This window comes from Podarcis raffonei, chromosome 4, assembly GCF_027172205.1.
Source record: "Podarcis raffonei isolate rPodRaf1 chromosome 4, rPodRaf1.pri, whole genome shotgun sequence".
NCBI classification, from domain to species: Eukaryota; Metazoa; Chordata; class Lepidosauria; order Squamata; family Lacertidae; genus Podarcis; species Podarcis raffonei.
In genome coordinates this window covers 65,631,733-65,656,647 of record NC_070605.1, presented here as the reverse complement: position 1 = coordinate 65,656,647, position 24,915 = coordinate 65,631,733, and the positions used below count along the sequence as shown (strand labels likewise).

The following is a 24,915-nucleotide window of genomic DNA, read 5'->3' as shown; positions in this document are numbered from 1 at the left end:
ATAGGAATGATGGCAATAAAGGAAAGTAAAAATATATAAAGGAAAGGGAAATAAATATAAATCTTCATATCAAACCATAAACCATAATAGATTGCTGTTTGGTTGCCTGCTAAACATATTGTCAGTATATCATAGGAGTGGCTTAGAACACAAAATATGATTAGAATTTACAAACACTGTCTTAAGCCCATCTATATTCAGCTATATTTAACATACGTACAGGTCACATCCCTGCATAATTTTGCTCAGGTAAATAGTTCCAAAGGGTAATATCCAACGTTAGTCATACTCAAGACTAGATCCATTGAAATCCATAGATTTAAGTATATTGGGTTATATCCAATGCTAGTCCTACTCAGAGTAGACACATAATGTTGGTCCATTAATTTCAGTTGGTCTGCTTTCAGTATACCTTAGTTGAATATAGTATTTTGCTGACCTGCTTTTTAACTGATTCTTTTTTCTTATTTTAAGTTAAACCCTAACTCTGTATTTTTGTTTCATTGTAAAACATTTGTTATGATAAACTGGACTTCTATACAATTTAATTAACAATTGAACATATAAAGGCTTGTTGCTTTTTCTAAACTAAAATATTGATCTTTTGATTAATATGTCACTTAAAATATGTATACTCAAAACCCTTTCCTTTCCAAATGACACTAAGGAACACTGTTTTCCTTCTTGGGTACATTCCAGAACAGTTACAGTGTTCCTGTTTAAAACAAAAAGCAAGATGTGGAAGAACTCTAAAGTAGCTTTTAAAATGTTTTTATAAATGTATATTTATTAATACAGATATAGGCATAAAGCTAAAACTCTAGAATTCATTTTGCAGGTTGGGGGTGGGATCACAGTCTCAATAATTGTAAAACATAAATCTTACATGACTAACAAAAGTCTGTTTGCTGATCGTGATAGTTCAAAATTTGATAGATCTAAGATGTTATTCAAATCTGAAAATGCAACTTCAATTGGAGATCCTATTTTATAGCTTTGTAAAATATTTGTTCTCATTTTTATGTTCTGATCTGAACTTTTACCCAAAAGAGGTTCTTTACTTTCAGTGAGCTCCTATATGTACAAGTTAGAACATTAGTAAAGAAAACTGATGGGAAATAAACAAAACCCTCTGTAAACATGGAATTTTTAACTGTATAATATACATCAGTAGCTTTTAGTCTTAATTTTCATGAAAGGTTAGCAACTTGCCTTCTTAAGACTGATACACTTTTATTTCTGTAAATATGCCCTTGCATATTTATGCTTACACCTTGTACCTTTGCATTAATGTAATGTGTAATAGTATAGCATGATTTATTAAATATGTTCCTTATGTAAAAAGTATGCTTATTTTGCAAGATACGGTTTGCATAATGAAAAGTTGAATATGCGTTACACTTCTGAAACACATAGGACAAATGCTTGTTCCAAATGATCTGGAGAACATCCCTACACTTTCAGATAAGCATAACTTTATACTAACAGGGGTGCCATTTCCATAGTCATATTGCAGCGATTATGGTAAATGTGCTGCATTTGAATAGTTGAGAGATATTCTCACAAGTTCACAGAATGGGTCTGCTTCCCCATTTGTAAAACATGAGTATGTTTCTATGACCAGTAGCAACTTTTAAAATACCACCAAGAGGGAGATGATGTTCTTTAGCAGATTGCATTGCAAATCCTCATGCTCTGGACATTAGATAAGGCAGCTTTAGGGGGGGGAATGGGGGTGCGGGGAGAAGAGAGACACCAGGCTAAAGCAGATACAGAGGACATGTCTCGAAATACCAAAGCCCCCCTTTCCCATGCGCCAGCCTGATAATCATTTAAAATTAGTAATGGTTTTAAAGTTCTTTTACCAGTACCAGACAATTTGATTATAAGCAGAATTTACTTGAACGTGTCATTCCCAAACTTTGGAATGTGGGGATTCCCACAAGAACACAAAGTTATTTTGCATTGTTTTCAGTGCATTCTAAGGGATAGTGAAATGGTGCTTAATTTATCAAGTTAAGATAATATAGGTAATATAGTACATGAATTATATCAAAAACTGTGACTCACCTAGTGATTCACTCTTCTTTTATAGCATCCTGCTTTTAAACACTTTTAATGAGTGAAGTAAATAATTTTTACTGTTTATTCCACCCAACAGTCATTTATGCGGAATGTGGAAATTCAGTCTTGGGATTTATTATTCAGAATATGGCTGTGATCCTTTTCAGAAGGTAAATCCCATTGAATTTAGTGGGACTTCCTTCTGAGTAGACGTACATAACATAGCACCATAACTGTGACTAGTCTTTGATTTCATTGCAGCATGCTATTAGTGGTTAGACACAGAAAGTACTATGGTCTCAAAGCAATCCTAAACATAATTAATTGGAATTTGTTTTTTTAAAATCAGTGGGACTTGCAAGTAAATATAGTTATATTTGGACTGTAAATTAGTAGCCAAATATTTTTTCTGGAACAATCCAGAGTATTATCGTTATATTACTGTTCCTTAGTGTTTTGCTGATGCATGTTCTTAAATTGTCTTTCAAGTTTAAAATATTCATTGCAATGTTTTACAAAATTTAAAAACTGAAATTTCAGGATTTATACATGATTTTTAGATTTCCCCCCTATGTTCCTTAGAGGGATCATCATTTGACCGTACCCTTTGTATTGTTTTGGTAAGCATAACTTCTATATAGTTTTTATTTAACAGAGCATTGAAATAAGCATATTATTTTTCTCAAAGCTACTGGCTTAAAATTATCTGAGTTTTTTTTGAAAATATGTTTCTTTCATTTCCAGGTTTTAAAGATACATTTTTATCACCCTCTTTTTGTGATATTTGTTTCATTTCCCAATCTTGTTATTTCCCTTTTTGGAAGGAGTGGGGATGGAATGATGTTCTCTTTTGGTAGTTTCCAATAATGTAAATGATGTCACACAAAGCTAAGTACTAGTAAACTTTAATCAAAGATGGGTTTGCTGCTGGGGAACCTACTATTCTGCCTTCTGGAAAATACTCCTTTTAAAAAGTGCTTTGGACTAATTTAGTAATCTATATAATGCTGGGGAAAAATATAAGATCCCTGAATATTAATTCTGTGTCTAAGGTTTCCATTTATGTAAGTGAACATTGGTGTAGTTCTAAATAGACAAATATATTTTTCAATGTTTATCCATAATTATCCCTTTGATTCTAACCTATAATTTGTCCCTATAGTCATACAACATTTCATGTTTAGAAGTTTTAAAATTATTCTGTGACTGTCATGTTTGGCTGAGGTTCTGCTGTTAATTCAATATGAGCAATCTGATACTTTAAATGATTTTTGCTAAATGAAACGTTTCTCTGCTGTGCTGTTTCCCTTGAAGAAATACAATCTTTATCACTAAAGGGTCACACATTCTGTATATTTTTTGTTGTTACTCCCATTTGATTTTTGCTAGTTGATAAATATTTTTTAAGCACAGAAACTTTCTTGTCTGATGGACAGGACAGTCCTATGATCTCACTGTTCCTCATAGCCACTGCACTAGGGCTATTACAAGGGCTAAAGTTGTGCTCAATTAGCACAGCCAATAGCCATATAAACAAAAGGAAAGTTTCCTTTACCGGGGGTTGCAGGAACTATGAAGCAGGCAAGGAGACCACGTGGGTGCAAGTGATGGAAAACCACATGTGAATCTGAACAAACACAAATAAAAATTTGTTATCAAGCCTATGGTGGTGGCATCTACTTCTCTATTACCACCCAACTGAGGAGTTCCATCCATTGGTTCAGGAGCTTACCTGGTTCATTAAAGCAATATGAGGCTACCTAGGATCTAGTCTTCTTTTGCTGTATGGTTTTGAATTGTTGAAACCAAAGGATATGGACAGGTATTTAGATACGTAGGCCTTAAGCATAACCACATATCCCTTGCTCTTCTTGGCCTGTAACATCTAGCAGAAAGAAATTGGCTAAGTCCAGGAGGTAGTGAATGCCTCTTTGTGGAATGTGGAGATGGGAGTGGGTGTGGGTTTTCACCAAAACTGAATGCCATGGTTCTATAACATGCTCCTTGGACCCAAAATTGTAACAACTATAACAAGTCCAGTGACCAAGTCCAGTGACCAAGATGCTTGCCTGGACCTGAACAGTGGTAACTGCATAACAGTGTTTGATGAGGACTGGTTTTGGTAATATATTTTTTTGCCAGCATATTGGATGACCTCTGCAAAGCAGGGTTGACCCTTATCCATACTGGCTTGTTACAGCTAGCTGTAGGGAGTTGACTGGGTGAGTCCAGCAAGTGACTAATACTTCACTGGAGCAGGCCAGGTGCCACATGCCTTGAAGAATGTGGTGGTGTACTCCTTACTTACCTGGACTCAAAAATATTAAAGCAACTATCACCCAGTGTCAAATATCCCTTTTTTGACACCTCTGGGAGTCATCATCAGGAGATTTGAGGTGCAGTACCATCAATATGCAGCTCTCTTTTCCATCTGAAATGGGACGCGGGTGGCGCTGTGGTCTAAACCACAGAGCCTAGGGCTTGCCGATCAGAAGGTCGGTGGTTTGAATCCCCGTGACTGGGTGAGCTCCTGTTGCTGGGTTCCTGCTCTTGCCAACCTAGCAGTTCGAAAGCATGTCAAAGTGCAAGTAGATATATAGGTACTGCCCCATTGGGAAGGTAAACAGCAGTTCTGTGCACTGCTCTGGTTTAGCCAGCATGTGGTCATGCTGGCCACATGACCCGGAAGCTGTACGCCGGATCCTTCGGCCAGTAAAGTGAGATGAGCGCCACAACCCCAGAGTCGTCTGCGACTGGACCTAATGGTTGGGAGTCCCTTTACCTTTTTATTCCATCTGAATCAGGAGAGATAGCTGAGATATTTGACTGATAACTGGAGGTGGTGATGGATTGGATGTGAGACAATAAAATGAAGCTGAATCTTGAAAAGGGGTTTCATGTGTGAGTGGTGGGGATGCAGCCTGATATGGATGGGGTTGCACGCCTCTGAAAGGAGCAGGTTTGCAGCTTGGGTGTTCCTGGTGCTCAGGGGGCCTTGGTAACTGGAGCCCCTTTTTCTGCTTTGGCTGGTTTACCAGCTATGGCCGTTTTGGACAGAGATGACTTGGCCCATGCACTCAATACTCTGTTAACTTCCAAATTGGATTATTGCAATGTGATTTATGTGAGGCTGCCTTTGAAGACAAGTCAGAAATTTCAATTGGTCCAAAATGCAGTGGACAGATTACTGGATGGGTTCTGTTTAGATCTTGTGTGACCTCTGTTTTAAAATAGCTGCACTGGTTACCAATCTGTTTCCAGAACAACTCAAAGTGCTTACATGTTCCCCAGTGCTGCAGTGGGGCAAGACATTCCATTCATTGGTGTTTTGAGTGCTCTGTGTATCTCAGGGAAAGTGAAAGATAAAGGGTGTTGGGGAGTCCTACTTCATTGTTTGTGCTCCTGCTCCATTGCTTATTCATGCAGGGTGGAGTGACTTCTCCTTGCATCTCTAGTTGTAGCAAGTGTTAGCAGTGCATCCTTCTCACTTTGTTGTAAGTCTTGGCTGTTTGTGCAAAGGGGACTTTTACCGCAAAAGTCTCACTGGGTGTCTATAAGTTCAGTGCCCCAGGATGCTCCAGATGTGTAAACATATCAAGTGTCAATGTATGTTCATAGAGAGACTTATAAGCCATCCCCCCATTTCCAACAGATTATAATTCAAGGATGCTGTTAGACCTTTTATGTGTAAAACTCATGATTTTATGTGTAAAACTCATGATTACAAGGAAGCTTGTGAAGCTTTAATGTTTGAATGGATTACTTCAAGCTTTTTTCAAGTTAAAATGTTTACATAAAGTTTGCAGTAAATCAATGTAGATTCATAATAAATTACACATGATGCCATTTAACCAGTACCATGAATTAGAAAATTATTTGGTTTATAGCTAGCTGAAATAATTGTTGCTTCCACGTGTTTAAGTTGTTTTTATGTGTTTAGTTCATGGGTTTTGCAAACATAACTCAAATTATTGGGTATTTCTATAGCCAAGTTTCCTGCATATTAGGACAGGTCAAACTTTCTTCCTGTGAGTCAGCCAAGATAACACAGACAAAGGCTATTTCTCACAGCTTAGCAAGGGAATTTGAGCCATGAGCTAATTTGCAGCTACTGGGGGGGGGGGCTTGTCTCCCCAGAATCTCACAGGGCTTCTGCATATCAAATGGATGGGTGAGATCGAGGGGGAGGGGCACTGGGCCTTCTTAAAGGGCCAGTTGCCCTCAGACTCAGCCTTTCTCCTTTTGGGGCTGAATTTTCCAACTCTCACTGCCTCAGTTTTAGAGTCTCCCAGTGAGGCGTGAGTGGTTGCTGGTTTACAGGGCCAGAAAGGAATTTTACTTTTAACCACAGTTGGCCTTCCATTGAAAGGTTTCCATTTTTCTCTCAGTGGATAGCAGGTGTTTGTTAGGTGTCTTCTACAAATCTATTAGTTACAACTTGAGCAGAAATGGCATTGGGTAGGATCTGAACATAAGGGTCTTTAGGAGGTGCACCAGCTCCTGGCTCGAGCATGGGTGGGGCTGGGGCTGGTGTCACACATCTCAGGTTACCAGCAGGATTCCAGCTGCAAGTTGTGCACCGTGCTGGGTCAACTTCCAAGGAATTCCCTAGTAGGTGTTCTGTGATGGTGTTTTCAGATCAGAAATCTTACAGGATGACAGACCCTGACCCAATGCCATGCCAACCCTGCTTACCTCACTGTGGTCAATAAAGGTTCCAGCCTATTTTCACCCACTCCTGTGTCCTGGTCATTATTCACTCTACCTGGCCTAGGGAGGGCCATCACAATGTGCCTGGCATGCAACTGTATCTTCACTGTTATTAAAATAAAAATTGAGAACTTGCTGGCTGCCTTAGGAGATGCAAATAGAATGAACATGATAGGGAACAAGTCTACTCTGCAGCATTTATTCAAATTCAAATAAAGCAAAACCTGTGAGGAGGACTCTGCAAGACATTCAGGTGCCACATGTTCACCCAATCAAGGCCCATACCAGAATTTGAAGCTATGGGAGACCATGCAATTTTCCTAGCAATTGTTTCTCAGTCTGTATATGTTATACAATTGCTGTATTTTAGCAACAAATTGTATTTGTATATAATTTTGCTCCTGACATTTCAATGCTCCCTTTTTCACACACAGTGGAGTATCTTTGTTTTCATCTTACCATGAGTCTTTAGGACTCTTGCTGCTATTAAAAATCTATGTACATCCAGCTGTGTGCTAGCAGCTATGGTGAGGATATGCAATTGTGAAATCTGTGTTTTACTGTTTGAAAACTCCTGGCTAGTAGACATGAGCCAGTCTTTCTGCCTGAAGGCTGAGAAACATACCTAAACAGTTGCACTTCCTCTCAAACACAACCCATGGTGGGGAGAGCAAACCATCCTTGAGGGAGATGTGATGCTGCACTGCATAGACAAGGTTGCTGGGTTGCTGTGACAGTCAGATTGAGTGTAATCTAGTAATCACTGTATAGTTTCTGACCCACTTCTTTTATATCTTGTACAAAAATATACTAGACATAATTTTTTTAATGTTAATTTTTGAGTGCATTTGGAAATATTTCTACTCAAAAGTAAATTCAGCTAAATTCAATGGGACTCTCTCCCAGGTAAGTGTGCATAGGACTGCTGCCTCTGGACCTTTTTAAAAAAATAAAAAAAAATGAAAACCATTGAAATCTGAATTACGGTACTATTTGTGATTTAATAAATTAAAACTACATTAAATTAGTGTTTCTTAATTGCGTCATTGAAATTTTACAAAATCTGAACTATAAAGTGTGTAACATGTCATGCCATTTTCTAGGAATGCCTGGGAAGGTTAAAAATTGAGAAGGTTATATTACTCAGAAAATTGTACTCTACAAAATGGAACACCTTGTTGGAATTCACCTGTTCATGCAACATTGAGCTCCTATTTACAATGTCAGCTACTAGTTTTGTTTCCATCTTGAATATCGCCTTAATAACAAAAATGACTCTGTTATTTAAATTAATAGTTAAGTGCATCTGAAGAATAAGATGGCAGTAACTATGAAAAGAACCATCTGATTGAAATTGGCTTGTTTGTTAATGTGAACCTTTTGAAGAACGTATAACTTGAACATATTTTGGAATTCCATATGTTGGCAAATGGTGCTCAGGCAGCTTCTTGTCAGATAATAATCTTCTTTCATAAGTGCATCACTACTTTGGAATGTTCATATCTTAATTTAGAAGCAGTGGCAACTGAGGAACCCCACGGCTTGCAAACACTGACGCTAACTTTATAATTTCTGTTATGGAATGTTGAAGCCACCTTTGGCTGTCATAATGAATTGAGCATGGCACATTTCAGACTACATTTGAATGATAATGGGGGAGCCTTATTCATGAAGATTCAAAAGGTTGCTAACCAAGATTATTAAAATCTAGAAATCAAATAACATGTGGGTTTTTTTCTGCTAGCACCTTTGAAGTGATGCTATCAACCTGAACCACAGCAGGACAGCCATAAACTGCCATTCTGTAATTATTGAAAATGACTTCTGAATGAGAAACAGTGTTTATGCTTGCCTCAATTTTTCAGTGTTGATTATCTATTTGCTAATGCTGTGCCTTTCAGTCAAGATTATTGGGATTCAAGAGATGTTTTGCTGCTTATAGTAGACATTTTTCACTCCTGCTTGTAAAATTGAAGCTTTGCTACTCTGTGTATTGTTTTGGATCCAGAATAATGTCTTCTATTTTAGTAGGTATTCCAAACATCTTTCTCTTTGGGTCAGATTTCCAGAATTGAGAGGGAGCTCTTATTTCTCCTTCAGATTTTGAATCTATGTCCATTTTTAATGTTCATGTTGATGTATATCTATTCCATTTTTGTGTGTGTCTTTCCATCACATTACATCTCACTGGTACTACCAAGCATATCTTGCTGGATTTTGCAGACCTCATATTTCAGTCTCTGTACCCTACAAAGGTGTCATGATTAGTATTTACAGTAAACTCCCAGTTCCCTGTCACAATTTATTCATTTTTCTTCTTACAAAGGATTATCTACTATGCCCTCTATCCCTGAAACCCCAAAATGAAATATTTGTGCCCTGCTACACTGCTATAGGTTAAACACTACGTGATTGCTATTCTAGATGCAAGTCCTAAGTTGTGTTTAAATGCATTGGTTACCAGAAAAATCACAAAACAAGTCCATTGTTTGGCAAACATAAAAATGTATCTGCTTACTTTTAATATTCCAGTTAAAATAAAAGCAAATTAACTATCCTGGAAATTAGAGTTATTACATGCAAGTACTATAGCTAAACAAGGACATAGGGTTTAAAATGTGGTCTTAACTAAAAAAGTGTGTTTTAAGGAACACCCCTTGGTAAAAACATTGAAGAACATTGTTTATATGACTTCTGTGAAGCTAGGGACCAAAACATGTAACATTGGGAATATATCCAGAAAGAGATATTTCAGCTCTGTCTGTGTGATGCATTTTATATTAAACTCTAGGAAAATGATTTGTCTATGTTGTAGCTTAGGAAATTTGCAATATGTAGGCACCTAGTAGTTGGGGAAAGGGGTGGATTGAAACAATCCTTGTAATGTCACCAGCATATATTCCCTGGATGACATGGAATACTTTTATCCATGCAACTCACAAAGAGGTCAGCTATGCAAACATTGCATTTTCTGGTGCATAAACATTTAGATTTAAATTACTGTGATAATGAAAACATGAAAGTGATTCAGTGATAATCACGTATGCATTTAATTCTTTATATTTTGTTTTAACCAGCCTCTTGTACCTAGAAGTCCTACAAGCAGTGTGGCAACACCATCCAGTACTATAAGCACACCGACCAAGAGAGACAGTTCAGCACTTCAGGACCTCTACATACCTCCTCCTCCAGCAGAGCCTTATATTCCCAGGTGAATTGTCATCGTCGATCTTCCTGATAATTTGAAATCGCTCTCATAACAAAGTGAAACTACATCCTTTTTTGGGAAGCGGGGGGGGGGGGGAGGTGTGAAATTGCAAACTTTTGCTACCAAATTGCAAACTTGGCAATATAAAGAGGAGATCCACAAACCAAGATCCACAGACCAGCTGTCACCCACCCATAGACCTGGCAGTCTGTGTGTGATTCATATAGCCTTTACAGGGAAAGTTACTGATGGAAGAACAAATCTCACCCATTTTCAGTGACATTGTTTCCTGTCCTTACAGTTTTTTGGGGGGGGAATACCATACCAAAAATGGAGTTTCAGAGACTCAAAGGAGTATAGCAATATTTCCTTGGTACTGGATACTCAAATTGTTCATGTTAGTTTTGAATAGATTTCTCATATAGTTTAGAATTCTGCCACTTCATTTTGTACAAATTATAGCAGCTATTGTTTGCAGGCCAAGGTGCCAGGCCTCTTCTGCCCCTGACCCTCCAAGTAAAATAAAGGACACCATAGAATGGCTTTTTGGATGGAAACAGGCCACAACTTTTTGAATACAGATGAAAAAGGTTTGGCTTAGGCTTGAGGCTTAGGCATTACTTCTGGCCCATCTGCCCGAAGTGACGCCAGGTCAATCCAGCCACGGGGGTTCCTAAGTCTTACATCAAATAGGGGGAGCCCCACAGGAATCACTGTCTGGGGGAGTGCTATCAGTCCTGGCCCCCAACTGGACATAATAATGATGATAATAAGGACATAAGCAACTCCCCCCGGATCCCTTTAACAGCATGCCCTAGCATTAAAGGGGCAAGTGGAGACCACAACCGTTCCTCCATCCAAGACTAAGACTGTCCCAATGCTTAACTAAGTTGTGACAATTGCCATGAGGTAGGCAAAACCACCATTATGCACAGTGCTACTTACTTTCCTCCTTCATGTGGCTATCAGAATGCATCCAAATTTATTTTTCCCCTCAAAGGGATGAAAAGGGGAATCTTCCATGTGATGATATCGGAAGACACTTAGTGGGAAAACCAGTGCACAAGGGATCTGAATCTCCAAATTCCTTTCTGGACCAAGAATACCGAAAGCGTTTTAATGTGGTTGAAGAAGATGCTGTTTTATACTGTTATGAATATGAAAAGGGAAGAACAAGTAGCTCTGGAAGGAGAGAGAGCACTCCAACCTATGGTACAGTACTCACTTATAATGAAAACATAATCCTTCATGGCTCTTATATAGTTTTGTCCTGGAACATACATTTGTTTGTATCCATTGGAGTTCATGCACCACATATTTCTTCTCACACTATGCTGTGCTTTACTGCATTGTGTATTACATCCAACCCTGGCTTTCACAAGACAGTTATTCAACCCCTCCTGAAATAGCCAAGAGCCAGCACAGTCATTTGGCCTTAACAGTCAACATGAGGCTCATGCTATGAGCCTCAGCCTACTTTGCAGATCAGCTTCTTCACCTCCTCTTTTCTTTCCTCATTCTTCTCCCATCTCTTCTGTTCCACACATACACATGCCCACTTTTCTATTTTGGTTTTGGTTTTTGGTCCTCTTGATTATTTCGTACAGAGTGTTTTTTTATACTTGTTCATAATTTTCATGCAAATACCATGTACGCAAAGGCCTCTCTCCTGGGTTTACATGGTGCTCTTCAGACTGCATTCGCATCAGTATTCACCCCTGAACTTCACTAACTGCCTCAAAACATGGAGGTTCATTTGCTGCTTCCATGACTTATTGTCATTGATAAAATACTGTTTCAGTGTATTTGTGGCTTTTTAAAGACACCTGTGCTAGTACTGTGTCTGTGCTAATAACTTCATAGCTCATTCTGCACTATGCAAATAATTAATGATAAATACTGATTTATTTTAGTCCTGAACTTCCACAGATGGTGAATCTTTTTGCTGTTATCTCTTCATTGTGTTTATTGTTTTATAAAGCTTTAGCTTCTCCTTTTCCTTCTTCTTCTGCCCGCTCCCCTCCCCTCTCTGGCTGTCAGATTCTTAACTTGCTGTTTATGAGCATACCATAGATTTAAAATCATTGTTTAAGGTTTCACTGTGTAATATTAAAGTCTAACTTGTGTGGACAATTTTCTTGGCTGAAAATGTCATGCTACATAAATCCTGAATCTGTCTGAAAAGTGTTTGAGCCTTGGTTTAGCTCTTTAAATTACCCTTTCAGACTTCTCTTCTTTCCTTGAATGATACTATTTTATCTATATAGCTGTTATTTAAGTAAAAGCTTTGTTTCATTGTTTTTTCCATTTTCAGTGCACCACAATTTAAGCTTCAATTCTGAAATGGCAAAACTGAAAGCAAAATCACTTTTTAATTCACTTGACTTTTAAATGTGACTCCTTTAAGTCTAGAGCACAGATAATTAGATTGAAGGAATACTACAATATCTGATAATCTGTCAGTTTTTACCTGGAACACACATAAAGAATTGTGGCAGCTGTTATTTACAGTTTTCACAACAATAAAGCTAATATGGTCCTTTAGCTTTATAAAAAGCTGGAAGTCTTTTCTTATTTGCACAGAAAGTTTTGTATTAATTTTAAATCCAGATACAAATTTAAAAATAAAATTGCTGCCAGACTGAAAAGAAAATAAGTTTTGAGGTCATATTTATATAACCTAAAATGTACATTACTCTCCCATCTTATTCCTGATTACTTTAAATCTTGGCTATCTCTTTGCTTTCCACTTGCATCTTAGAAGGTCAGCCCTGCTTCTTTCAAATTGTTGCCTGTTGTATCATCAGTTCTATAAACTTATGTTCCCACATGAGGCCTAGGGATAGGCTAATTGATATAAAGAATATCAGCAGTTCTTTTTGAAGACACCATGTTTGCTTAAATACTGGTTCTTGTGCATATAGACCTCACATGGACATAGAGGCTAATACAGTAACCATATGTATACAGTCTCCGTCATATTGTATGTCTGTCCACAGAATCTCACATACAATTGTTCAGTCTTACAGACTGAATTAGGGCTTTCCGTGTTATAGATAGTGTTGGTGATCAATTCTTCAGCCTTTTTAAACATGATATTCCGCAGTAATTTTTCTAGGACATTGGGTTACTCCTTTAAGAATGCCATTTTGTATCTAATTTATTGCTGGAAAAGACACAATCTTTTGCTTTCATTGGAGAGCTTACACAGTAAATCCTACGGATGTATGCATATGGCAAGTTTTATTGAATGCTAAATCATTTTATGATTACCCTAATGTAAGTTATTATAATGTGAAGAGTTAGATCAGGTTAACAATATTTTAGAAGAATTCAGATTGATGGGTCTATTTAGAGGGGGAAACTTTTTTTCTTGTATGCACATAGGAAAATAATTCCAAAACCATTAAGTTACAAGAAGCCTACTCATGATAAATTACTTTCGTATCACATGAAGAAAGTGTAAATACATTAATCTAATCTTGTAACTTCGTTACAATTATTTTGAAGTCAAACACTTTTATATATTTTGTTGCAGGCAAACTAAGACCTATATCTATGCCAGTGGAATATAACTGGGTAGGGGATTATGAAGATCCCACCAAGACAAAAAGAGATAGCAGGAGAGGTAAGTGACCTCAGACACAAATTGTACATTTAATTGTGTTATAATATACATTTACAGAAATTATTGAATATATTTATAGAAGTTATTAAAATGTAAATTGTCCTTATTATTCCAGATCATTCTACACAATGCAGGTTATGTGGTTAATGTTTGAGGATTCTTGTTGATGGTTCATTACCAGTGTCACAAATTGGCAGTTAAGGACAAATTGCCAACTTCTTCTCAATTTTATAAGACCATGCATGATACTATTGCAATTTGATTCCCAGAGTGAAGCAGCAGGGAAGGAATTGAAACTCAGCCCTAGCTTTTGAGGAATTTCCCCACACATATTTGAACAACATAATTTAAAATCTTATTATTTCAATGTCAGTGAAATACTCTTATGAGAATATATGAGATGTTCTAGAATTCATCTTGATAATACATATTCTTCACATTCGTTTGAGTTCAGTGACACATATTCCAGGTAAGCTTGGACAAGCTTGAAGCCTAAGAGCCCTTGAAGGCAAGGATCATGTCGGCTGCTGGCTGGCCCTGAATAGAAGGAGGATGCTTAGGTGGGCTGCCAGAAGCCTCCTAATAGAGAGGCTGTAGTGGTGCAATGAGGGGAGAAAAGAAGTTGAAGGTGAGATGAGGAGATCAAATCAGATCTACAGCTTCTGTTTACTTCTCTCCTCCTCTAGTTTGCACCTGACTGCATAAAGGCAGTCTGCATTCTCCTGTTTTAGAGACCCTTCTTCTTCCTTTTCTTTTTAAAAAGAATACACAGATCTGCAATCATTAGGGCTCCCTTGAGTCCTGAATGGTATACATAAGCACTGACAGTCACCCCATGAAGTTAGCAAATAGATGGAGTGATTGTTATAAGGTTCTCTACTGATGGTACTGATGGCTTGCATACAAAAAAAGTATCCTATAGCTTCAGAGTGAGCTATGATTAATAATAATAATAATAATAATAATAATAATAATAATAATAATTTTTTATTTATACCCCGCCCATCTGGCTGGGTTTCCCCAACCACTCTGGGCGGCTTCCAACAAAACACTAAAATACAATAACCTATTAAATATTAAAAGCTTCCCTAAACAGGGCTGCCTTTAGATGTCTTCTTAAAGTTTGGTGGTTATTTTTCTCTTTGACATCCCCCTTTTCCTCATAGTTGATGAGAATATAAAGTTATTTTAAAAGTTTGAATGAAAATAAGAAACGTTTTAAAGTAAAACAGAATATACAGTATAGTTTCTATGATTCTCCAAACATTTTTATTGAATTGTTTGCAGAGCTCGGTTAAGGAACAAAATCAGCTTTCTTTTAACATTACAGTCAGATTCCCATAGTCTATTCTATAGACTATTGGTCTGAAGGATTGGTCGGATTGGTCGGAAGGATTGGTCTGAAAAGTCTGTGTTAAAATGAGTAGCAGCACTGGAGGCATGTAATAGTGGAAGGCATAGATGTTTGTGGTACACTGGAATACTAGCACTCCAAAGTAAGATGCAAGGTTGTGCTGAATTGCTAGAGGTGTTTATTGCAATGTAACTTAAATCTTTTGTTTTATGTGGATTTCAGTTATGTGGTAAAATTCTGCATTTTTATGGATAAATAACTAAATAACAGCAGGAAGAGATTATAGAGTGAAGCTAACATATAGCTAACTTTATGTTCTAGCCAAAGCTGCAAGTGGATTTATCCATAGATAATGAGAGTTAGCACGAGCCAATGATGCAATATAAGTGTTTGTATTAAACAGAAGACAGCTTTCAGAATAGGGTACTCAGTTGCCCTTTGTAGATGTTCTAAACTACTGAGCCCTAATATTGTGTAATATTGTGATAAAACAATAACACCAATACATACACTGTGCACCATTATTTACTGGATTTTATGGTATTAAACATAGAATCTCAGCATTATTGTGTCTTTCAGTCCAATGAAAGACAGGTTTGAAGGCAGGTTGTCCTGATTTCAGCAAAATATGTCCTGAACAGCTGGACAATTAAGAACTGGTTTTCAGTATAACCTTTCCAATTTCTACCTAGAAAATTCATTACTTCGGTATATGAGCAATGAAAAAATAGCTCAAGAGGATTACATGTTTCAAAGAAACAGCAAAAAGGACACAGGCAAAAAATCTAAAAAGAGGGGAGATAAAAGCAACAGTCCTAGTCATTATTCTCTGCTACCTAGTTTACAAATGGATTCATTAAGGCAAGACAGCATGAGCACACCTGGGCCTGAAACATCTTTATACCACGTGAGTAAAATTACAAAATAGTTCACACTATATTGATGCTGTTGTTGAGTGACTGACACATGACCATTGGTTGTTTTTTTAATTTTTGGTAAGAAATGAAGCAAAGAAGCCTGGCAGTTAAGTGTAATTTGCCCTTCAGTTGTATTAAATGATGAGGATAAGAAGCTGGAGGTCATTGCTATATACACCTTCTTTTTTGCAAATTCAATTAAATAAAAATAGAATTAAAATGTAAATCGTGCAGTCATATTCATATGATCCCTGTTGTTTTCATAACTACTGTGGAAAGATTAGAAAATATAGTCACCAATTTTATTTTGAATTGAAAATAATGAATTTAGGTAACCACTCAAAAAAGAACTATTAAAAGACCATTAAAATACTGCAAAGTGAGGGGAAAGCCAATACTTCCCCACCCCCAGTGCTCTCTTACCCTTTTTTTTAAAGTGAACTAGCAAATGGATTTAAAGACATCCAGTCTTTGTGGACTTTGTGTTTCTGGCTGTGTCCCAGTTTCTGTTGTCATTGAGTGTTGTCAAAGCAGATGATTCTCCACTGAGCCCAATTTAAAACCAATGACCTGCTTTTATTCCAGCAAACTCATTTTATTGCATCCCTTGAAGCCTGGGTGACTGAAATAACTTAAAGTATTATAGGAACCCAATTCATGGTACATGTGAGTTAACAGAATCCCTAGGGCCTGTGGATATTCTTGTATTTTATTTTCATAATGAATTGATTCATGTACAGTTGTGGGGAATTTTCTCATATGATAAATTTATTGTCATATATTTTAATAATACAGAACAAATCTATGGACTGTCATCAGAGTCATCCAGGATGATCCAGGATATATGAACAAAAATTGCTTTTTCTTTTTGTGACATCTGTTTGCCTATATGCACAAAGCAAAGCAAGATAAATGGTTTTGCGTATCTTAATCGATTGCATCCATTTAAGACATGGATTTCATTTTTTGTTTTGGATGTGATGGCTGTCTTTCTTGGAGCTTAGTTAAATGTTTTGCAACAAGGAAACAGCTGCTTCATAAAATAATTTGTATTAGTGCTATCTTTAAAAATAGAAATTATCTACTTAAGATTTTTTTTATTGATAGTCTAAGCTATTATAAATTTTCCTGTAAATACAAAATTTGATACAAACAATTTTTGCTATTTTGGTCTTTAAAAGTAATGAAATTAAATAGGAGGTGATCCTTGTTTATTTTCCTGAATTGTACACATCAATCAAACAAGAGTATGTATCGAAGCACTGAAGCCAGGAGTATAAAGAAAGGCAAGGGGGACCTATGCAGGAGCACACCTCATTAACAATATATTTGACTGATATTATGTCTAAAGTCTGGCAGATAGGGCCCATGCTGCTATAATCGTTCTGTTTTTAATTATTTTAACTGCTCTTAATTTGTGGGGGGTTGTTTTTTGGGTGGTTTGTTTTTACTGAGGGAGGGCAGGGGAGGAGCTGGAGAAGGCATCCCAATCATAGTGGTTCAGGGTAGGGAGAGATACGGTGTGGGAGGTGGGGAAGGCAGGGTGAGGGGCACATAGCACAGGCAATTAGTGACTGTGCCATGTGCCAGCCCCTCCTCAAACCTGAACAATTGCAGTTGTCCAACCAGCCAGCCCTCGAGTCTGCAGCTGCTGTTGCTGAATACCAGGTTAGCTCTAAATAACAGCTCACTCACCAATGCGTTGATTATGGATGATGAGACCGATCTGTATCACTTTATCTGTGTCACTGAGACCCGGGTGAGTGAGCAGGGTTGAGTTGGTCTCACTCACCTGTGCTCATTTGGGTACTCTCCCTCTCTTGGGCGACGTTCTTGAGCTTATGGTCTTGGAGGGATCTAATTTTCTAGATCCATCTCAGTTGGCAAGAGCATTCTTCTTCTCCCAGACCTTTGATTAATTACAGCCGTTTAACCTGGGTTTTTCTTTCTTTTATTATGTTATGTGTTTTATATTATCAGCTGCCCTGTGATCCTCAAGTGAAGGGCAGTATAGAAAATGAATGAATGAATGAATGAATGAATGAATGACTTGAAGGGACAGGGCATAAACAACTTGGAATTTCAAAGTCCATTAACATGAAACTGTTGAAATCTGGTGATAATGCTATCATCAAATTGTCCTATTGAACTATTAGTCTCTAGTCTTCTGAATTAACATGGCTAGGTAGACATACCCGAACTTTCTCACAATTGCCATTACTTTCCGTTTAGTTAAAGAGGAAAGTTCACAGAGATAATTGTCATCTTCTACTGTATACTTTTGAAGAATTAACAAAGAGGATTGATTAGACTTGGAAGTTGCCGTGTGTGTGTGTGTGTAGCAGCATACACATGGGAAATTGTATGCTTTTTCATAATTGGACCAGAAATGCCTTGTTGACTTGTTGATGGAGCATTGGTGCTCCTCAGTCCATGAAGTGAAAGCATCTATTAGAGCAGCAAACACTGAAAGGTCAAAAGAGCTCTTTCTTTAATATTGGGCCAATGGAGTTCTTATATTCAGTAAACATGCTTTTGATGTAATGATTTGTCATATTGAACAAAACCAGTAATTGTAGAACTGTTGAAAATGCAGCAAAACAGATTTTAAGAAGGTGTTTTAAGTTCTTGAAACTTGTTATCATCCATTGCTGCATATGCTGCTTGATATTTCCACTTTTCCAGTTTCTTGAAGTCCTGATAGTAATATCTCCAACATACCTTGGCTGTCCATCCCACCCCACCCCACTGCTTTCATTGAAAAATGCAATACCTTTGCAATTCCTTTCAGTTGTTATGAGCTCTTTTCCCATAGCCACAAGTATGCTATATTCATAGAGAAAAATACTGAAAAATGCCTATCACAACCATCAGCCAAGGTCTTGACTTTCCGTGCCAGTTATGCTTTCTGAGCTCAACTGTGTCTGTAGGTTTCACAGATAACATTGTTTGGTGGTGCCATTGAGCTACTCGGGGAAAGCAGAGGTGGGAATAGGGTTTTGTGTAGCAGATGTTTTCAAGGACAGTCTGAGTGGGTTAATAACGTCCAAAAAACAAAAAAACAAAGGTAATTCATCCCAGTCCATATCAGGTGCCCTATGCCTGCAATTTACCATATTTTTTGCTCTATAAGATGCACCCAACCATGAGATGCACCTAGTTTTTAGAGGAGGAAAACAAGAAAAAAAATACTCCGAATCAAATGTTGTTGAAGAGGCTTTGCGTGGCTAGCAATCCCTCTTGCTGTTCTGGTGTCGGTGATAGCTGCACAGCCTGCATTCGCTCCATAAGATGCACACTCATTTCCCCTTACTTTTTAGGAGGGAAAAAGTGTGTCTTATAGAGCGAAAAATACGGTACTTTAAAAAGAAATCAATCACACAATTACTAACTGGGCAAATCAAAACTTGCTAATTATTCTGTTTTGATAAATCTGACCCTGGTCAAAACAACCTCCACCTCAATTGTTAGGGAAAAGTAAATTAACTGCAGGGCCAAGTACACTTATCAGCCATTCCATAATGTATTCCATCTGAATAGAGCTTACAGGACACAGTTTAAGAGAACTTCTAGTCTAAAGCTTTGTGTTGTTGTACATGAAGTACTGTGGTGCAATTGGCACACATTAACTAAACTGTTGTGTGTGTTTTCCTTAGACATTTCAACAATCCTCTCTACAGCATAAGTCTAAAAAGAAGAATAAAGGTAAATATTATGTAAAACAGTTTTCACCTTATAGGTCTGGTGAAAAATCAAACATAACTTTATACTGTGTAAACATTTTTGTCTGCATATATTTTAAACATGGCAATTCTAAAGCAGACACACTCCAATTTTCTAACAGTTAATGCTGCTATGTTCTGCTGGGATAGCTCACTTGGTAGAGCATGAGTCTTTTAATCTCAGGATCTTGGGTTCAAGCCCCACATTGGGCAAAAGATTCCTGCATTGCATGGTTTGGACTAGATGACCCTCATGGTCCCTTCCAAATGCTATGATTCTATGAAACATTCATAATTTTCTCAGCGCATGTTGCCATTTCCTCCAATGGTCTTAATGACCTTAAGCCAGGGCATCTCCTATGAGAATTGTATGACCTTAACTAGGCCTTAACTCTGTTTTCCATCGAAGTCAGGCATAGGCAAACTCAGCCCTCCAGATGTTTTGAGACTACAATTCCCACCATCCCTGACCACTGGTCCTGTTAGCTAGGGATGATGGGAGTTGTAGTTCCAAAACATCTGGAGGGCCAAGTTTGCCTATGCCTGATCTAAGTAGTAGACTATGCTTTAGTCATAGCTACTTATTAGAATGGATGGAGAGAAGTTCCACCCCAAAAGAAACCTGAACCACAACAATGCATTCCAGCTCAGGACAGAAGTATTATATGGATACATGAATCATGGGTACATGAATCATCTCTGACATCATCATGTTCTTCTAAGGTCTCGCGCCAAGTAAGAGTAAAAGGCGAATTTCTTGTAAAGATCTTGGTCGTGGAGACTGTGAAGGCTGGCTCTGGAAAAAGAAAGATGCCAAGAGTTATTTCTCACAAAAATGGAAGAAATACTGGTTTGTCCTGAAGGATACTTCTCTCTACTGGTATATCAATGAGGAGGTAAGAAACTGACATGTTTGGTGTTCTTCTTCCAGATGGATGTGACTGCACTGAACAATATGGTCCAAAAACATGATATATGCATGTGGTGAAGAACCATATATAACTGCCCAAACTTGATTTGGTCATTACATGTGTAGGGTTTTGTTTTTGACTGTCTGTTTGTACTGGAGAGACAAACTACCTTTAATATTGGCTTTTCCCTTCGGCAGTGGAAACAAAAAGTGCAGTTCTGACACTGTGCACAGCTCTCTCCTGTCCATGTTTTAAATTAGTGATTCCAAGAGCCATGCTAAATATTGGTAACATAAGTTTTCTTCTTCTTCATTAAAACAAAGATAGCCTGGATACACTAAACATTCACCACGCAGAAAAATTATATCAGCAGATGCTATGGCCCTGATTCAGAAGCCATACAATTTCAGGAGTTCCCCATATAAATGAAATGCTTCAGATACCAGCATCCCATTACATACTCAATTTCTTTCTCATACAGTATAATGTGAATCCTACACTTACCTTGGATTCAGTATCAGTATTGTATGTCTCAGTCTCTGACATTGATTGGTGGGACTGGTTTGATGGTGTGGAATGTAAAGCTGTGCAAGAGCTAAATAGTTTGTAGTGCATCTTTTGTGAGGGAATTGAGTATTGTTTGTTTGACTGGAATTAGAACTCCACATGGGACAAAACTTAGGATGGAGGAAGATGTCACAAGAAACAGGCAATATAATGATTCCTGGAGGATGAAGAAAAAATGTAAAGAAAACAGTTGACTGAGAAAGAAGAATCTGATAGAAATGTAGGTGAAAAGTGAGGCTTCAGTAAAAGAGCTAAGGAGGTAGAAAATTGAGACAAGAAGGAATTAATGAGAGCTCCAAAGAGCTCTTAGCAGTTAAGATGAGAAGTGAGAAGGAGGGGGGAGTGTTAGGATGTTGATTAAGATACAGGATGACTAACTGAATTAAGACAAATTTGGCAGTGACCTAAGATCCTGAGGAAACTCTGGGTCATGGAGATACGTAGTTGAAAGAAGGAGGAAAATTAGGATCAGGGCAAAAGTATACATAGAACAGGCAAGCACATGTGATTGGGCAGTATTGGCAGAAGGGCTAGGAAAAGGCAAGGAATCGAATAAAGGGGATACAGAAATGCTAGATCTGAAGTGTAGATGCTAGCAATAGAATTCTGGCAATTGTTGCTTTGGCTGCTATTGCAAAGTTCTGCTTTTGCAACCCCAAGGAAACAGTGAGGAAGAGACAGCAAGATAACAGTAACAAGAGTACGCAACTAAATTTCCACATTTTTGGCCCAGTTCAAATGTAACAATTTTTACTCTGTGTACTCACACATTTGTTCATTCTTGCTAGCCTGTAGTTTGGCTTAGCATTTTGTACAAACCAGACCATTGTTTAAACTAACCAGCCAGTTCTTTCAGCTGCAGACTTCTAGTGGATCCAGATTGCATTGTGCTTCTAATACTATGTTCTATCTTAAAAATTGCATGTTTAAGTTAATTGTGTATGCTTCTACTGTCTAAGTTATGTGAATTACCCCAAAAGAGAAATGGTTGAAGACATAGTTTAAGTTGTTCTTTAAAATAATTCTTTTTAAAGTGATGTTTTCACCTTTCTGGCAAGATGCTTCCATTAATTTTTGTGGAAGTTTTAATGAAGCAATAAATCAGAAATTGTTATATTGTGACAAGAGATAGTTCAGTATGCTTGTATTTGTTTTCTTTTTGATTGACTTCTGGTTTTGCTCTTGTTCTTTAATCTGTTCATCTTCATAGGATGAAAAAGCAGAGGGATTCATCAGTCTGCCAGAATTTAAAATTGATAGAGCTAGTGAATGTCGCAAGAAGTAGTAAGTACTAGAACAATATTCAAAAATAGTTAAAACTGTAAACGTTGAAACAAACATAATTTTGATAAAATGTTCCATTATTGATGCCTTTGTCTGGTAGTATTTATCTTTGTGGAAATTCAATCACTACTGCTACTGCTAATTAATATATATTATCATTTGCTACTTTAGATACTCACCAAGTTCATTCCTGGTATTTAGGAATAGGTGTTTAGGAATGGCTGCTCACCCCTTCTCAGGTAGACTGTGGTTGCAGACCTCACTTCCATCCACCATCCCCAGCAGCTAAGGCCCAGTGTGTCTTGGCAGCCCTTAGGGGAATTCCCCAGCCAGCAGAATAAAGGAGCAGGGATTCCTTGCCAAAATGCTAGCTTCAAATGGGCCAATATGAGGCAGGGATTCCTTGCCAAAATGCTAGCTTCAAATGGGCCAATATGAGGCCCTGCCAGATGGGCAGTACAGTGGTACCTCAGGTTCCAAATGCTTCAGGTTACAAACACTTCAGGTTATAGACTCCGCTAACCCGGAAGTAGTACCTCAGGTTAAGAACTTTACCTCAGGATGAGAACAGAAATGGCGCAGTGGTGGCGCAGCAGCAGCAGGAGGCCCCATTAGCTAAAGTGGTACCTCAGGTTAAGAACGGTTTCAGGTTAAGAATGGACCTCCAGAACGAATTAAGTTCTTAACCAGAGGTATCACTGTACATTGCTAGCTGGCTGGGTATTGGCTGTGGGCCATGCCTGGTCACCCAGCAATACATAGGGCATAATTTTTTTTGTGTTGATGTTCTTGGTTACTGTTTTTGAGGCTTGGATAGTTCACCTTTACTTTTAACTGATTATATTATCATAATACATTTTAATTCTTAATATGTGATAAAGCAAAGTTCACTTTTTCTAGTTCACTAATGTTGACTTCAATTTGGAAAAAAATATATAAGATAATTAATAGTAGAATACACAAGAATGCCATTTGGGCATCCAGCCAAATCTTTCACAAAGCTGTAACTTGGTATGGATGCCAACCTTTATGTGCAGTTCAGTGCCTGTTTAGATTAGTAGTGGATTGTGCCAGTGTAATACCCTGCGGTCTATAATGTAGATCTGATGTTTCAAATGTTGACAGTAATGCTTTTTATAGTTGGTTGAGAGGGAAAGGACCTATGAAATACCTCATTACTGTGAATAACTTCATGATTACAAGTTCAACAGCTTGTCAGAAATTAAGACACATTTGCTTTTTCTGTTCAACTATTGAGTTTTAAAGTTGAAAGTAAAGCCAGAAACACTGTAGTATGAAAAATCATAGGGACTTCCTGTGAAGTATAATTTGGCTAAATGGTATTATATCCAGAAACTTTTATGATATATTTGCCTACTAAATACAAGTGCCCCAGTAAATAAACTGCTTCATATTTATCAAAAGTATACTGAGTCAAGATAGAGTTTAACTTGACACCATGCTCAGATAGATTTAATTAGGGTGTAATCCTGTCCACACTTACATAGGATTAAATACAACTCCGTGGAGCTTACCTACATATAGACATATATAGGATTACATGCTTACTGTATCTTTTCACACAAGTATATCCCAAAATGTGTATAAAATGCAAATGTTCTTGATTTCAGAGTAGAATTGAAACATATACAAAATATAGATGATATACAGCGTGGCCCAAAAGTAGGTATTCAGTCAATCAATCAATCAAGGATAATTTTTCTTTACTGATACTGTGAATGATGAGAACTTGAGTCAAGGACAAAGAAAGTGGATTCTAAAGCAGTGTACCTACTTTTGGGCCAGCCTTTTAATACTGAAAAATAATGTTGTATACTTAATATTTCACCCATGGTGCTTTGTTATTCCCCCCCCCCTTCCAGTGCATTCAAAGCTTGCCATCCTAAGATCAAAAGCTTTTACTTTGCTGCTGAGCATCTAGATGACATGAGCAGGTACTGTAACTTAATTTATGTAATGAATCACTCTTGAGTATTTTTGGTATTTTTATAGTATTCACCACTTTCTTTTATCAGTCCAAAAGGCCAATGAAAAATTTATTCCTTGAATGTGAGTAATAGAAGAGAAATATATTTTTAAAATTGTTTTAATTGGTGTGTGTGGTGAAGTGGTTAGAGTGTTGGGAGTTCAGGGTTCAAATCCCCACTCAGTCATGAAACTTAGCACTTAGGCCAGTCACAGTCTCTCAGCCCAACCTACGTCACAGGGTTGTTGTAAGGATAAACTTTGGAGGAAGAGAGCCATGTATGCCACCTTGAGCTCATTGGAGGAATGGTGGGATATAAATGTTATATCCCCAAATGTGAAGTATACAGTGAGGGGATAACATGGGAGAGGAGCTAGTGGAGGGTAAAAGGTGGCTTTTTCTAGGATTGTGGGAAGTGAGTGGATTTGGCAAAGGAGAAGGGGTGACTTTGGCAATGAGTAATGGGAAGGGTGACTTTGGGGGGAGTAGACAAAGTTGGTGAGTGAAGCAGTGTGTGTGTGTGTCACACACACACAGTGACGCTGATCCAACAAAGATCAGTT

The 24,915-nt window shown here is 37.6% G+C and overlaps 1 protein-coding gene across 13 annotated transcripts in view; it reads left to right on the top strand.

The window, feature by feature from the left end:
- Positions 1-24,915, top strand: part of CNKSR2 (connector enhancer of kinase suppressor of Ras 2) — a 237,459-nt gene that overhangs the window by 171,375 nt on the left and 41,169 nt on the right. For all 13 annotated transcript variants that reach the window (XR_008330258.1, XR_008330259.1, XM_053387071.1 and 10 more), the window contains 8 exons: positions 9,852-9,985; positions 10,983-11,194; positions 13,521-13,610; positions 15,657-15,871; positions 19,538-19,586; positions 20,327-20,499; positions 22,292-22,365; positions 24,249-24,320. Coding sequence is in view for 11 of the 13 variants with exons in the window: in XM_053387071.1 (XP_053243046.1) it covers positions 9,852-9,985; positions 10,983-11,194; positions 13,521-13,610; positions 15,657-15,871; positions 19,538-19,586; positions 20,327-20,499; positions 22,292-22,365; positions 24,249-24,320 (1,019 nt within the window). In the remaining 2 variants the exon portion in view is untranslated. The remainder of the gene's footprint in view (positions 1-9,851; positions 9,986-10,982; positions 11,195-13,520; positions 13,611-15,656; positions 15,872-19,537; positions 19,587-20,326; positions 20,500-22,291; positions 22,366-24,248; positions 24,321-24,915) is intronic.